Below are 13,513 nucleotides of genomic sequence, written 5' to 3'. Positions count from 1 at the left end.
TTTCTGAGCATCCTCGGTGGTAGCAGGTCGATGGGGGGAGGGGACGTTTGTGAGGAATGTAGAGAGCAAGGCCCTCTCACCCTCTTGCCTTTTGCCTTCCCTTTATTTTCTTTCTTCCTTCTCTTTCCGTGTCGAGATTAGGTGTCACTGCTCCTGTGTGCGTGCGTGTGTGCCTCGTGTTTGAACCCTGAAGTAGGAGAGCAAAGACGTTTGTTTTGATGACTGTCAGCGGACCTTTCTGGGTGGAAATGTTTAACCACAGTCCAGTTGCTGTTACAAGCTGCTGGAGAAGGACTCAAGGCATTATTAAAAACAGACAGGAAGCATATTTTGGGGCACAGATTGCCCCGCTGCAGTAAAAGGTTTCAGGTGAAAAGAAGGTTTGCTGTGACTGTGTAGTAAAGCTGGTTTATAGAATCTCATTAGGTCTCTCCAGAAAGGAACAAGGAAAAAAAAGACAAAAAAGAAAACGTATGATAGTAATAATACATTTTAAATGGTGACAGAGGTGTTTCAGATGTAAAGGTGGGTCTTTGTGATTGCTCACCAGAGGGAAAACAAAAGCAGGCTTCAGTCACTTGACTGTGTGAAATTCTTCCTGAGTAAAGAACGTGACTTGTTTAGGCTTGCTTGCAATGCTTGCTGGGAAATCCTGGAATGTGTGGAATGGGGGACGGTGGTGCTTCTGCAGCTATCTGACTGCATAGAGCAGCAAGTATCCTGCAGTGAAACCCAACATGTCAGCAGTGCTTTTTGAGCAGCTTAAAACCTCAATCAGAGAATGCACGGTTAAACTCCAGGCAAGAGAAGCTAATTAAATGATTACATGAACTCAATTACAGAGCAAACGCTGTGCTTGTTTTGTTTGTCATTTATTTTTGGAGCTACTGCTCACGAGTTAATGTGTTTGATTTAGTTTTTGGTAATGTACATTTTTGAAAAGGAAAAAAAAACAAGTTAAATTATGTGATGCATTTATATAATTGATCTTAAACCAAGCAAATGTGTATTTCTTTTAAATAATTTATTTAACAGGTTTATGAAACCTTTCTCATTAATCTGCTGTCATGTTCCTCTGTCACCCTCTCTCTAAATAAAGTCAGTTAAATTTACATCTTTGTCTGTTTTTTATTTTTCTTGCAAAATGATGGGTTTAAATGAAATCACACGGTTGCACAGCAGATGCAGCATTCTCATAAAAATATAAATTGCCCTTTATACTCCAGTGACAAAGTCTAAAAAGTAATTAGAAAGTAGAGGGTGGAAAAAAACATGAAAATTGTCAGGTTTTGTACCTAAACTTTGAAATCCCTGCAGGCCTTAAACGGACGGTTTAGCAGGGTGCACTTACAGCTTCGACAGTTTTGATGCACAAACAGATTTTCGCTCTGGATCTTGTTGTAAAATTGCGTTGCATTTAGTAAAAACATTTTTTATTTATTTATTTTTTGCAAAACTTATAGAACTCCATTTTTAATTTGAGAGGAAACTAGAAAGTTTAGAAAGATGGCAAAAATCCTGCCTTAAATAAACTATTGTGAGTACGTGTGAACCGTATCTGTGTTATTGTTTCGTGGAAAAAAATAAAAGCATATATTTGGGTTTAAATTTCACTTGGTGTAGACTATCCAGTCAAGTGGAAGACAGGGAAAACACTCACAGCTTCACATGCAGTGAGGAAAAATGTTTGTAAATGCAAACAATGACCCAGCAAAGGCATAGGATCAACAAAGTGAAAATCATTAGGTTTGAAATTCATATGGCAAACATTAGGGGGTCAAATGCATCTGACTTCATGGGCCTTATACAGCCCAGTTTGACTGTAAGTGGGCCGGCGCAGTAAAAACCACCAGTAACTTTCAAATTACACCTCCAAGACTTTCCATTTGTTTTAGTGTAAGTAAGCACAATTTATTTTTAAATGTTTATATTCACTGAACCTTCCATTTGTAAAGTAGATGATGAACAAGAAATAAAATATGATTTTTTTTAGTTTGTTGTGAACAATAGTATCTTATTTGTAGGCTCAGATCTAAAACCACTTTGGCATTCCATACATTTTCACTCTCGTGCAGTGATGCTGCTTTCACTGCATAACAAGCAAATAACTGGAATTATTAACGATTTCTTTGGCATTTTCCCACTTTGCAAAGCCATTCAGTGTGGTGACATTTTTCACATTCTAATAAATGCAACAAACAATTCAGAAAGGCCTCCAACCAAAAGCACATTAGCCACTGTGTTTAAATCAAACAGCAGGTTCTGGATGCTTCGACGGTGTGATGAGCTCTCTGGAGAGCAGACATGCTGTCATCGTTCAGCCGGGGTGCCATGTTAACCCTGACTGATGATAAAGTACATCTAAACTGTGGCAGTAATACACATGTTGCATATATTGTAAAATATTTGCATAATTGTTCCCATTATATGCTTTTAGAAATTCATAACCACAGACTCTTTCACCACTTTGTGCACTTGGATTTTGAGTCACATTCATTTCCCCCCAAAACACAGAACATATACGTGTTTTAATGGATTTCACCAACAGTATTATGGCTACTCGTGTTTCAAGTTCTCCTTTAATGTCATGATAAAAATCATTGCTGTGAATTTTGTTTGCCAAAAATAATGCTGGTGTGAAACTCTATTAATGTCACGGCCCTACTTTGGATCCTGATGGCACTCCTCTTCCTCCTCTGTTTAAGCAGTTAGGCTATTAAAGGAGTGATCAGACGCTAAATTATTTTAAAGACAAACAGTTATTATTCACAGTTCTTCCATCAGAGAGCAGTGTGGTGGCTATTGTGTGATGCGTAGGGTAGATTTGTATGTTAGTCTGATTTTTGGACAAGTCTAAAAAGAAATTATTGTATTTTTGGCAGGAAACAAGTTTCCTATTTTATATAATCTCTTTTGTATTTCAGCAACTTTCAAAATATTTGAAACAGGAAGCAATGCTTTATTTTCATATTAAAAATGGGAGCTGGTACATTTGAAAAGAAAAGCAAAACTTGTCGTTTCTCTCGGCTCTTTTCTTTGCTGAGAGATAAATGAAGATGCACAGCCTCTCTGCTGATGTGCTGACCGTGCCCATCATTTAACCCTCTTCAAAGATTCATCCCTGCTGCAGAGAGGCAGTTTAATGCCATCCAAAGGACAGGCGCTGTAGTGCAGAGGCAACTAGTGAATCTGACACAATCACAAAATGCTCGTTATGTGCTGATGTGATAAATGATTAATGATGAAATGAAAATTTACCACAGCGACAAACTGATCATCAGAGCCTGCTTTAGTTTCACTGAACATCAAATAGCAGCGGACGCCGAGTGTGGGTTATTCTCACAAAATGCATTCATTCAAAAGCAGATTAAACAGAAGCGATCAGCTGATTTGTGCAGGTGAGAAAATACAACAGGACAAAGCGAACACAATGACTCAAGAAACAGCAACAATAAACACGGGTGACCAACAGACAATGGGCAGGCAGAAATCCAAATAAACCAAAATAGCCCCGATACAAGAAGTGAAATCATCAAGGAAATGTTTATGTGCCTGTTTTGACAAGGAGGAGGAGGAGGGATTGAAAACTGAGCATTGGATTTACCTCTCGTGGCTCATCTGAAAACAATCTGAAGCAAGCAGCGAAAAAACGCAAAAAAGTTCAGCTGTGTTAATCTTAAAGCAGCTGAAAGTTTGAAATGTTTTTAAAACAATGATGACTTTAGATTAACGTTTAATCTCCTCACACAGGAGATTCCATCATCTTTACTAATGCTCTAAGTAGTTAATAAATAAAATAAAATAACACGATCAGCACATCACTGTGAAGCTGAAGTTTGGCTCCAGAGTGAAGCGTCACTGATGGTAAAGGATTTCACCATTTTCACCATCGTGACACTCTGATAGAAAATTCATCCACAATCACACATGAGCGCTGAAATCCTACAGTAACAACGGAGAGAAAGTGTGTGTGTGCGTGTGTGTTCCTGAGATGCAGAAGGAGAACAAATGCTAAATGTTCAGGTGCCCTGTGTCCTGCAGAGCCACACATATTTGTGAGTGTGTTTGCTCATGGATTGCATCACATCTGTTTATGTTGGTGCTCTCCATGATGAATGAATACCCAGATGGAGGCTCCTGATATTAACATCTGCTTCTGCTTTGATTTATTCCAAATAAATGTAACTTATTTAAGTTTAACGATCAAGACAAGCTTCTGCAACAGCTGTGAGATAAATGTTTCTGGTATAAAAGTGATGAGAGCTTTTTGGAAGATTAAATATTTGTTTAAGGAGATAAAACTATTTAATATGTTTGTTGTGGGTATAAAAATAAACTCATTCAACCACACAAGAATCAATCCTCAGGTGGGCTGCAGAGGTGATCAGGCGCCACCCACTGGACAAAAAATTTAATGCAGAAAGTAAAATCTTTAACTACACGTTATTTTTCCTAAAGTATGCTATATTGCTATATTTTTAAGATTTTGCCTCCTAGTTTAAACGATCTGTTGCTGAGCTTTAAAATAATAATACTTATATTTTTGTGTGAAAACTCACATCTAAAAACTGTGATTGCAACAACTACAAAAAAGCCATTCTGAATATTATTTCTCTCTCTTAGACAAAACTGATTTATACGCTTATTTAGGAGCTTTACTTCATTGAAAACAATAAAAACGGATTTTATGAATGTTTTACTGAACCAATTCAACAGATTATGGAGTAAAGCTCCTTTTTTTGAACATTTTTATAAATAAATAAATAAACCATTACATAACCTTTAAAACTAGAAGTAAAAACACTGAGTCTGTTTCTGTTTGAAATCCTAAACTGTCAGCGTGTTTGAGTTTTACCAAAAGTCACATTCTGCATGTGGAGCACTAAGTTAATTTCGTGCTAATGTGTGCACCTTAGGTTTACAATAAACCCTTCATGCGTGCACGGGTACAAGCAGCCGTCTTCAGTGTGTGAAATGTTAATGACAAGAAGATGCACATTACTCTGTAGCTTCTTCATCCCTGAGTCTGACTCTGCCGTCACTGCAATGGAAGAAACAAATGAACTACTCATGAACTTTTTAACATGAACAAATGTAGAGAAGAAATACAGTTTATCATAAAGATCTGTTACCTCAGTTTTTGTTTGTGAGAGGATAGCTGTTGAGAGTAAGCGGCGATGACACAAAGTCTGGAGATGCCTCAGAAACAACCTCGTGGGGCATCTGAGAGAGAGAAAAAAATCTCAGGATAAATGATGAAAGAGACAAACATCTCCTTTCTGTGATGTTTGACCAAAGAAGAGGGCTGACCAGGACTGGAGGAGCCATGAAGAGGTAATTGACGGGGTAATGCATCAGATTCAGGCAGGAGGAAGAGTACAGATCTGCATAGCGCATGAGCTGGCTGGCGAACAGCGTCTGCCTGGAGCCGCTGCGCAGGAGGCTGCCCATCTGGCCATATGACATGTCCATCCTGTAGGTCAGCAACTGCAAGTATAAAATAAACAATGCAGTGGCTTAATGGCACACATCACATCGAACGTCCTAGATTTTAAATGTTGATGAGTGAAAATATACCAATCTGACTTCCTGCTTAGTCCAATTTAATTCTAAGAAAGTTTACTTTTGTGGGAATAGACTTCTTATAGACAGAGGGAGTCAAAAGTCATAATCTACCTCTGACGTTTTGATTTAAGGAGATTCGTGTTATGCTCAGGAGCGTGCAGAGGTTTCCCTGCAGTCTTGGAGACCACAGATATTATCTGTTACTCGGTCATTAGTGTTACTGTCCTTCTACAGTTTTCATAGCAGAGTGCAGTTGCTGTTGTGTTGGAAATCATGTTGCACCATGAGTGTCCATGGATGGTAAATTTCCACAGAGGAAATGTGTCAGTGTACAGTTCAAGTCTCTGGCATGAGAGACACATTCCAGGAGCATGTTCATTCTTGCTCATTCAGGGATGATTTCTTGTTCAAAAACAGCTTCATTTTAACCATAAACCTTTTTGTACTGTTTTCTTTTATTCTGTCCTTTTAGCAGTAGACTGTATATGAAAGATAGACACAAGCTCGGGGTCTGAAAACTAAAGCATATTTTGAGGTGCCTTAAACCTGTATTTTTTCCAAAGGCCAGCAGGGGGCATCACCACCAGCTGGCTACAAGTCAGAATGTATAAAAGTCTATTATAAAATGACTCCCTGTTCACTTGATTTATGACCTCAGCAAACACTTTTATTGTTAACACTCATGGTTATAAGTTTTAAGTCTTACTGAAAAGTTGATTATGGTCTGGTTTATGGAAAGATTGGGTATCCTTCAGTATGACACATGAAGGAGTTATATCCTCAGGTTTTTTTGTAGCCAAACTCACCTTTTGCTCCTCGCTATCACTTTTGAACAGCTTTTGGTGGACTCTGTTCCATCTTTTTCATACAGTCTATGGTACTGGGCGTGTCAGTGTAATCGGGGATCGTAAACAGACTCCGAACACTTTCCATAAAATACAAATCAGCACATGATTTCAACATCGAAGGCAATTTTATGTCTTCCGTACTGTTGACATGCCAACACCTGTATTTACTATTAAAAATACACTTATTCTGTGAAGCTTAACACTATGGGTGACTTGTGCCAACTAGTGCTGCAACTCTGTGACTGTGGAAAGTTACTCAATACTTTAAAAAGTGTAGTTTTAACCATATGTAGAGCGAAGGAATAGAAACACTGTCAAAGTGGTGAAGTGAACTGTAATGGTGCTGAACGACAGTTATGCTGCACAGACACATTTGGGTTTTCTTCTGCTACAATAGTGAAGCATTGCTATCGTAGTGGTAGATTTTAGAAGTGCATTTATGCATTTAAAATGACATAAAATGTATTCCAGGTATATCTCAGGACATATGAGACATATTTATTTCACGGTGGTGATAATTTAGCTCCCATGCAGGACTTTGAGCTTTCAACATACAGAGAATGAGGCAGAATTTGAATCCAAAAAAGCATTTCTATTACCAGCTGAAGGTACAGTGTAGGTTGTACGAATGCATTGAACTTTACGTGCATCCACAACTAAGGTGTGGAAATCTTTAAAATACTGTGTTGTGGTGTGCAGAGCTCACCTTCATTCTCATATGAATGGAACCGATGTCACGATATTCTTGACTGGTGGTGTCTGGGTGCCTTCAAAAGACACATATAGAAAAATAAAAAACGTGCTATGTCACTTTATCTAACTGTGTCATATGTAGGAAATGAAAAATCAAATGCTAGTCTTATCAGCATTAGTGTTAGTGAGTAAATACGCAGCGAAGAGTTGTCTTGTTTGGAATCTCAAGAGCTGCAAAACATCAACAAACTTGTTTAATTTCCAGTAAAAATGCATGAATTAATAAAAAATTTAAAATCTTACATGGTTACTGAATAAAATGTTAGTCTATCCCATCTATTCATGACACAAGATGGGTTTTTTTTTCCAAAACTGGGGCTTGTGGGTGCTTGTGCTCCAGCTGCTAGCCACATATAGAACCCTGCACCTTATGAGAACATGTTGATTATTTCATTGGGTTTAACTATTTTAAATTATAGTAATGGTAAAGCACACCGATCTAAAAACTGCAGATCTGAGTGCCTTTCAAATCTAAACATATCTACAGGAAATATACCGAAACAAAAAAATAGACTCACTTGTTAAGTTCAGCTAAGTAGAGATCAAGACACTTGAGCTCCTCAAAGATATCTGAAAAACCAAGTACTGCATCAAAACCATGACACCACAGTAAAACTGCACACAACGAGTGGATCATTGTTCTTACTTTTCCTTTCCTCCCACACTTGCAGCTCTTTGGTGAGCTCAGGAACGACCAGGAAAGTCTTCCAGCCCTGTCGCTTCTTAGACTTCAGGATGTCACCAAAGATGTGATCTCCGACATAGAGGATGTCCTTGCCTATGACGCCCAGCAGATCACAAACAATGTCTGAGGATCCTGTAACCAGAAAACACAAGTTAAGCAGCTGAACTGAACAGAAGTGAACTTTACTAATAAGGACAAAATAGTCGAAGGAAAACTCAGTGCTGTCTCACCTCCTGAGTAGACTGTTCCATGCTGGAGGTCACCGGTGTATGTCCCGATGCGAAGCTTTCCTGTGTTCTGTGTATAAAAATGAAACAGATTACTGGAAACTGTTGATGCTCAACATTGTGATGCAACTCTTCAAACACTCTTTCACACCGTGTCCACTTGTCTCAGCACAGTCCCCTCTGCAAAGAACAGCGGCTTTTTGGTGTCCACAACGACAAGGTCGAAATACGAGCGCCAGCTCTTTTTGGGGCTTCCAGGCTGGAAGGAAAAATTTTTAAAAAAAAAATGTCATTCTCATGATTCTCTTTAGAGGACAGAAAGTCCAACCACAGTTGAAGATGCCTTACCTTCACATTACTTTCCAGCAGGTATGTCATGATGACCTTGATGAAGAAGGTAAAGTGTAAAATATACAGTTAGAATGATTAGATTAGATAAGGCAGAATTTTCATTTACAATGATCCCATAAACATTAACAGGCCGCTTCATTAGGTCTACCTATTCAACTGCTTGTTAATGCAAATATCTAATCAACCAATCACATGGCAGCAACTCAGTGCATTTAGCTGTGCCAGAACCCAGAGAAGCCAGACTGCTTTGAGCCATAAAGTAAACAGTATCTCAAACAACCACTCATTACAAAAAAGCTATGTAGAAGAGCATCTGAATGAACGCAGTCTTGAAGCAGATAGGTTGCAGTATCAGAAGAACACACTGTGTGGCTCTCCTGTTAGGAAACTGAGCCTTCAATTTACACATTTTCCACCAAAACTTGACAAAAGATCCTTTAACATTGCCTGTTCTTCAACATTCAGACTCAGAATTTGTTCATATGGACCAAAATCTCTGAGGAAGGGCCTTGTTGAATCTATGCCACGAAGATTTGAGGCAATTCTGAAGGAAAAAGGGGTCCAACCTAGTAATAGCAAGGTGTAGCTGACGATGGGGGCATTGATTTTCCGTTGTAGTTGGAAGGTTTTAGTCATGGCACACTCACCTCGGTGTAGTAGTAGTCACTGTTAGTGGCGAGGAAAACCTTGGCCACCTCTTTGATCCGGGTGAGGAGCACAGGGAGGTTTGGCTGTAAACATTTATACTTTCAGTGTTTCAGTCTGCTAACATAAACACAGACTGATAATCTTTTCAGTTTACTCACATCTCTGACAACGTATTTCTCCAAATTCTTGGTAGTTAATTCTTTCAAGGATCCCTAAAAAACAGTTTGAACATTTTGTAATTTTGAGAAGTCCACACATTTTCTTTGTGTTTAACGTTGCACTTTGGCGGGTTTCGTGAACTCACCGTATCATGAGTGTAGTCCACGGCATCTCGAACATCCTGGAACATGCTTCTGTACGACATTAGCAAGTCACCGTGCTGGAAACCTTTCAGGAGGCTGGAAGAGTTTAACACAGATATGGAAGGGACAAAGAGTTTATTTAACAGTGAATATTTCTCCAAGTCTTGGTGGGATGATAGTTTAATATAATATGGATAAAATATGTGACTTACTTTGTGTATCTGGTACATCCAGTAAAGAAGTCAACCAGGCAGGCGTAGAGATAAGTCTCTGCAGGGTGCATATAAATCGTAAATTGTTTATAGTGCATAGGAAAATTTGAAAAATTGTAGAAAAGCAAAGACGCTAAACAAAATTTACACAAAGTATAGCAGAGTGCAGGATTTTATACCTGAAAGATTGAAGAGCGTGTTCAGGATGTAAAAGCGATCAGTGTCGTCTCTCTGGATGAACATGTTCGGGTAATATTTGTGAATGTCTTCACTGTGGCACAAAATGATAACACGGATCAATGTTAACAACCCAGATGCACTGACTGGCTGCAGAGAAACAAAAACATTTTTGCAAACGTGCGTGAATTTACATCTAGTTTGTGTAAATTCTTCGTTTTGAACTCACTTGCTTGTACTGACTGCTGCGATTTACAAGCAAAAAAGAAGAAGTTGACAGCCATTTCAGTGAGACAATATAAAGGCCAAAACAAAACTACTCAATTTTGAGATTTTTTTTCTTCCTTGTCTGTTGGATATCAGTGCAGACCGGTGTTTGTTCAGTGAGGTAATATCTCATTTTCATATTTAAAAGGAAACCTGATGTTCCTTTTTTTATAACAACAAAAAAAAGGTGGGACTTAATTACACAAGTGAGACAGCTGGTGTTGATAACTGTTTGTTGACATTGTGTCTATATCTAACAATTTTATGCTGACTTGATTTTTTTAAAACAAGTTTATGGAATTACAGCCATGTTCATACACATTCCCCCATTTTCAGAGGCTCAACAGTAATTGAACAAACCAAAATTACTTTATATATAAGAATTGCTTATAATACTTCAATAAAAATCCTTTGCAGTCAGTAACTGTCTGAAGTCTAAAAGTCTAGAAGAATGGATGTTACCAAGTGCTACGTTTCTTCCCTGAAGTTTATTTGGGATTTTCAGTCTGATGATGGCCTTCTTCACTTGCACTGACAGCTCTTTGTACCTCCTGTTGAGAGTTTCAAATATAGTTATGCACTTGGACCAGGACCTCACCTGGCTATGAAACTGTCAGTGAGCCCTCTGTCACAGAAAATAGGGGACTGTGTATAAAAATTACTGTAATGTAATTTTTGAATTAAAGCTGAAAGTTTATAAGTTAATCACATCTTGGTTGTTTAATATAAATTTAACTCTAGTGGTATATATAGAGGTGTATATTATTACTTCATTATATATATATATATATATATATATATATATATACACACATTTTTTTTACTGTATTCACTTGTTTCCGACTTTACCCTTTGAGGAACTGAAAGCCATGACTGCAGACTAATATGTTCCCATTTGAATCCACCTTCAGGAGGTTCCCATATGTAGTGTCAACCACTAAGCCACTGAGGGGGAGAAAAGGGGAGAAGGTTTATCAATAACAGACAAAAACAAAAAAATATATAAGAAGAATTGATTGGCTACTTCATTGTGGCACAAATCGTTAGAGAGACTTGGAACTAACCGAGTGGGGAAGCTGGGGTCGTACTTGTAGCGCAGAATCTCATGAGGGTATCCAATGGACACCATCCTGTCTCGTATCTGCTCAAAGCCCAAGCTCTCGTAGTCGGGAGACATATACGCTGCAAGCAGAAATGCACACAGCAAAAGCATGAATACACAATCATCCACTGTTGTGCAGCTTGTTTGAAAGGAAAGTCAGAAACTAAAATGAAGAATTCAGCACAGAGAGTTCAAAGTTATGAATGAAGACAACATGTAGCATCTTCAGGGTGATTTAATATTTTATACACATGCTGTAAAAAATATGATAAGCAAAATATAGTTTAAAAATGAACAAATATAGATTAAGTACCTTATACTTCATTCTGCTCAGGGAAGGGTTTTATCCTTTGTTAAGTAATAATGACTTTATTGGTAGGATACATGGTATCCTGTTGGTATCTAGACCATTATACACTCTATATATTGTACTATAGATAAATTGCCACCTATTTATCTAAAGTGTGCAGTAAACATAAATTAAACAACCAAGTTAAAGTAAAAGTAAAAATGACGTTATTACACAGTTATACATAAACTGTACTGTTCTTGGCCACAAAAACACAGCAAAAGTGTATCAAATGTAAACATTGTATAGCTGACATAATCACAACACTGCAAACTTAAGGATTTGTAGGTAAATAATAACCCCATGACTCTCTGTGCTAGACACAGTCATGTTCCTCAGAAAGCAAGGAGAAGTACAGATAACTCAATATCAAATAGAATAAATAAAGACGATTAAACTTTTTTTTTTTTTGCTTTTACTTACTTGCTAGCGTGTAGTCCATGTCGAAGCCATAGCATTTAATATTTTCCAGCGTCAGGCTTCTGTTGACAAACACCCTGTGATCAAACAGAAACACAGCTTAAGGCAGACAGTCATAGAAATTCATTTTTTTATGCACTAGGGTCAATTTGATGTTTTCATTTATCAGAATGGGTTTCCTAAGGTTCAGTTTGCATCTTGGCTTTTTGACATCAGGTCTGCCCTGAGATGTGGATTAAATGAATCTTCAAGGGGCAGAGGTCATTTAGTGTGTGAAGCTATGATTTAATTTCTCTTTTCAACCAAAGAAATTCAGAGACTTCTATACTTAGTTTGAACCTATCCTACCCTTGAAGTCCCTCAAGTCGGGGTGGTGCTGGGTGGAGGCTAAAGATGTTATCAAAACCAATGTCATCACAGATGTTTGAAATGACTGCCAAATACTTAACACGGTGTATTTTGAACAACATATTAAAAATAATCATGACGTATTTTTGTCTGTCATGTATTTTCTACATCACTTGCCCCCAGATGCTACCTTTTAACCTCACAGAGCAGGGAGGCCTGTCTGCAGCACCAGGATGGCCCAGTCTCAACCTTTCCTGACAGTTCATACATATAGAGTTGCTGTAAATAATTAATCTGCGAGCTCTTGTTCTGTGAATGTGTTTCTCCTGAGTTCCACACAGAAAATAAAAGCTGTCAGCGAGGGAGTGTTTCTGATGCAGGAGCACTTACTGACAGGAAGCAGCTGAATAAGCTGATGATTCAAATAGTTGTGTAGGTTAGAGTGCAAACTTTCAGAATAGAGAAATAGGTCAGAATGTCAGAAAGCACTGGAAGTTGTGGAAATATACCAGTGGATTTTTTAAATTTATTTTTTGCAATTCATTGTCTAACTTATTATATGAGCAACAGTATTCTTATGATGTATAAATACGTAATTAACTTGTGATCAGCAAAAATGCAAAGAAAGAGCTGAAACTGACGACTTTTCTTTTCTTTTTGTGTTCTTTTTTTAAAAATGTATTGTAAAACCTTAGAAATTCTGATCGTGTAAATTCATCTTTAGGTTAAAAAGTGTTTCAATTAGCAGCAGTTTACATATTAGTGTGCAATATTACCCCAGTTGAACTTACTTTTGTTCAAGGCGCCTCTTCTTCTCCTCGGTGGAGATGCTTGTGTCCATTGCCTCCATGGTCCACACCTGCTGATGTGCAGCTCCTCTTTTCAAAGAGGTATTTAAATTCTCAAATGTACCCAAAACTTTGTAGGCGTGCCGCTGAGCGTCTTCTCTGTTTTTGTGCACATGTTGAAACCCCTCCTTTTGACTAAGTGCTCATTAATGACGTAAACGGCCGTGGGACACGCGCACGCAGCCTGCCGCCCCCCTGCATTGACACCCACGGTGCTGCGGAGCTTTCAGCTTGGAGTGGGTAGATTGTGTTATCAGAGGCACACACATGTGCACAGGCTACATGTGTGCGTAACTAATGGGAGTTTCCTGATGGCTGTCAGTCCCGCTGCGACTCGAGCAGCTCAAGTACACGCTGCATGTATCAAAGCAAAACATTTCTGATATTTGATTTATGAATCATTTGGTTTGC

The 13,513-nt window shown here is 38.2% G+C and overlaps 1 protein-coding gene across 1 annotated transcript; it reads right to left on the bottom strand.

Moving 5' to 3' along the window:
* nt5c2l1 (5'-nucleotidase, cytosolic II, like 1) lies at positions 1 to 13,214 on the bottom strand. The gene is made up of 18 exons (XM_040000841.1): positions 13,046 to 13,214; positions 11,910 to 11,983; positions 11,100 to 11,217; positions 10,885 to 10,980; positions 9,771 to 9,862; positions 9,592 to 9,649; positions 9,382 to 9,475; positions 9,236 to 9,289; positions 9,077 to 9,160; positions 8,427 to 8,462; positions 8,230 to 8,337; positions 8,082 to 8,148; positions 7,813 to 7,983; positions 7,685 to 7,736; positions 7,120 to 7,180; positions 5,311 to 5,487; positions 5,133 to 5,223; positions 1 to 5,041 (listed from the first exon to the last, which is right to left on the bottom strand). The coding sequence occupies exons 1-17, from the start codon at positions 13,102 to 13,104 to the stop codon at positions 5,134 to 5,136; spliced, it is 1,491 nt and encodes a 496-aa protein (XP_039856775.1). The 5' UTR covers positions 13,105 to 13,214; the 3' UTR covers positions 1 to 5,041; position 5,133.
* Positions 13,215 to 13,513: the final 299 nt, after the last annotated feature.

Source organism: Simochromis diagramma, unplaced genomic scaffold (assembly GCF_900408965.1).
Source record: "Simochromis diagramma unplaced genomic scaffold, fSimDia1.1 OVJJ01000596.1, whole genome shotgun sequence".
In the NCBI taxonomy this organism is placed as follows: Eukaryota; Metazoa; Chordata; class Actinopteri; order Cichliformes; family Cichlidae; genus Simochromis; species Simochromis diagramma.
This window is presented reverse-complemented; position numbering and strand designations above follow the sequence as displayed.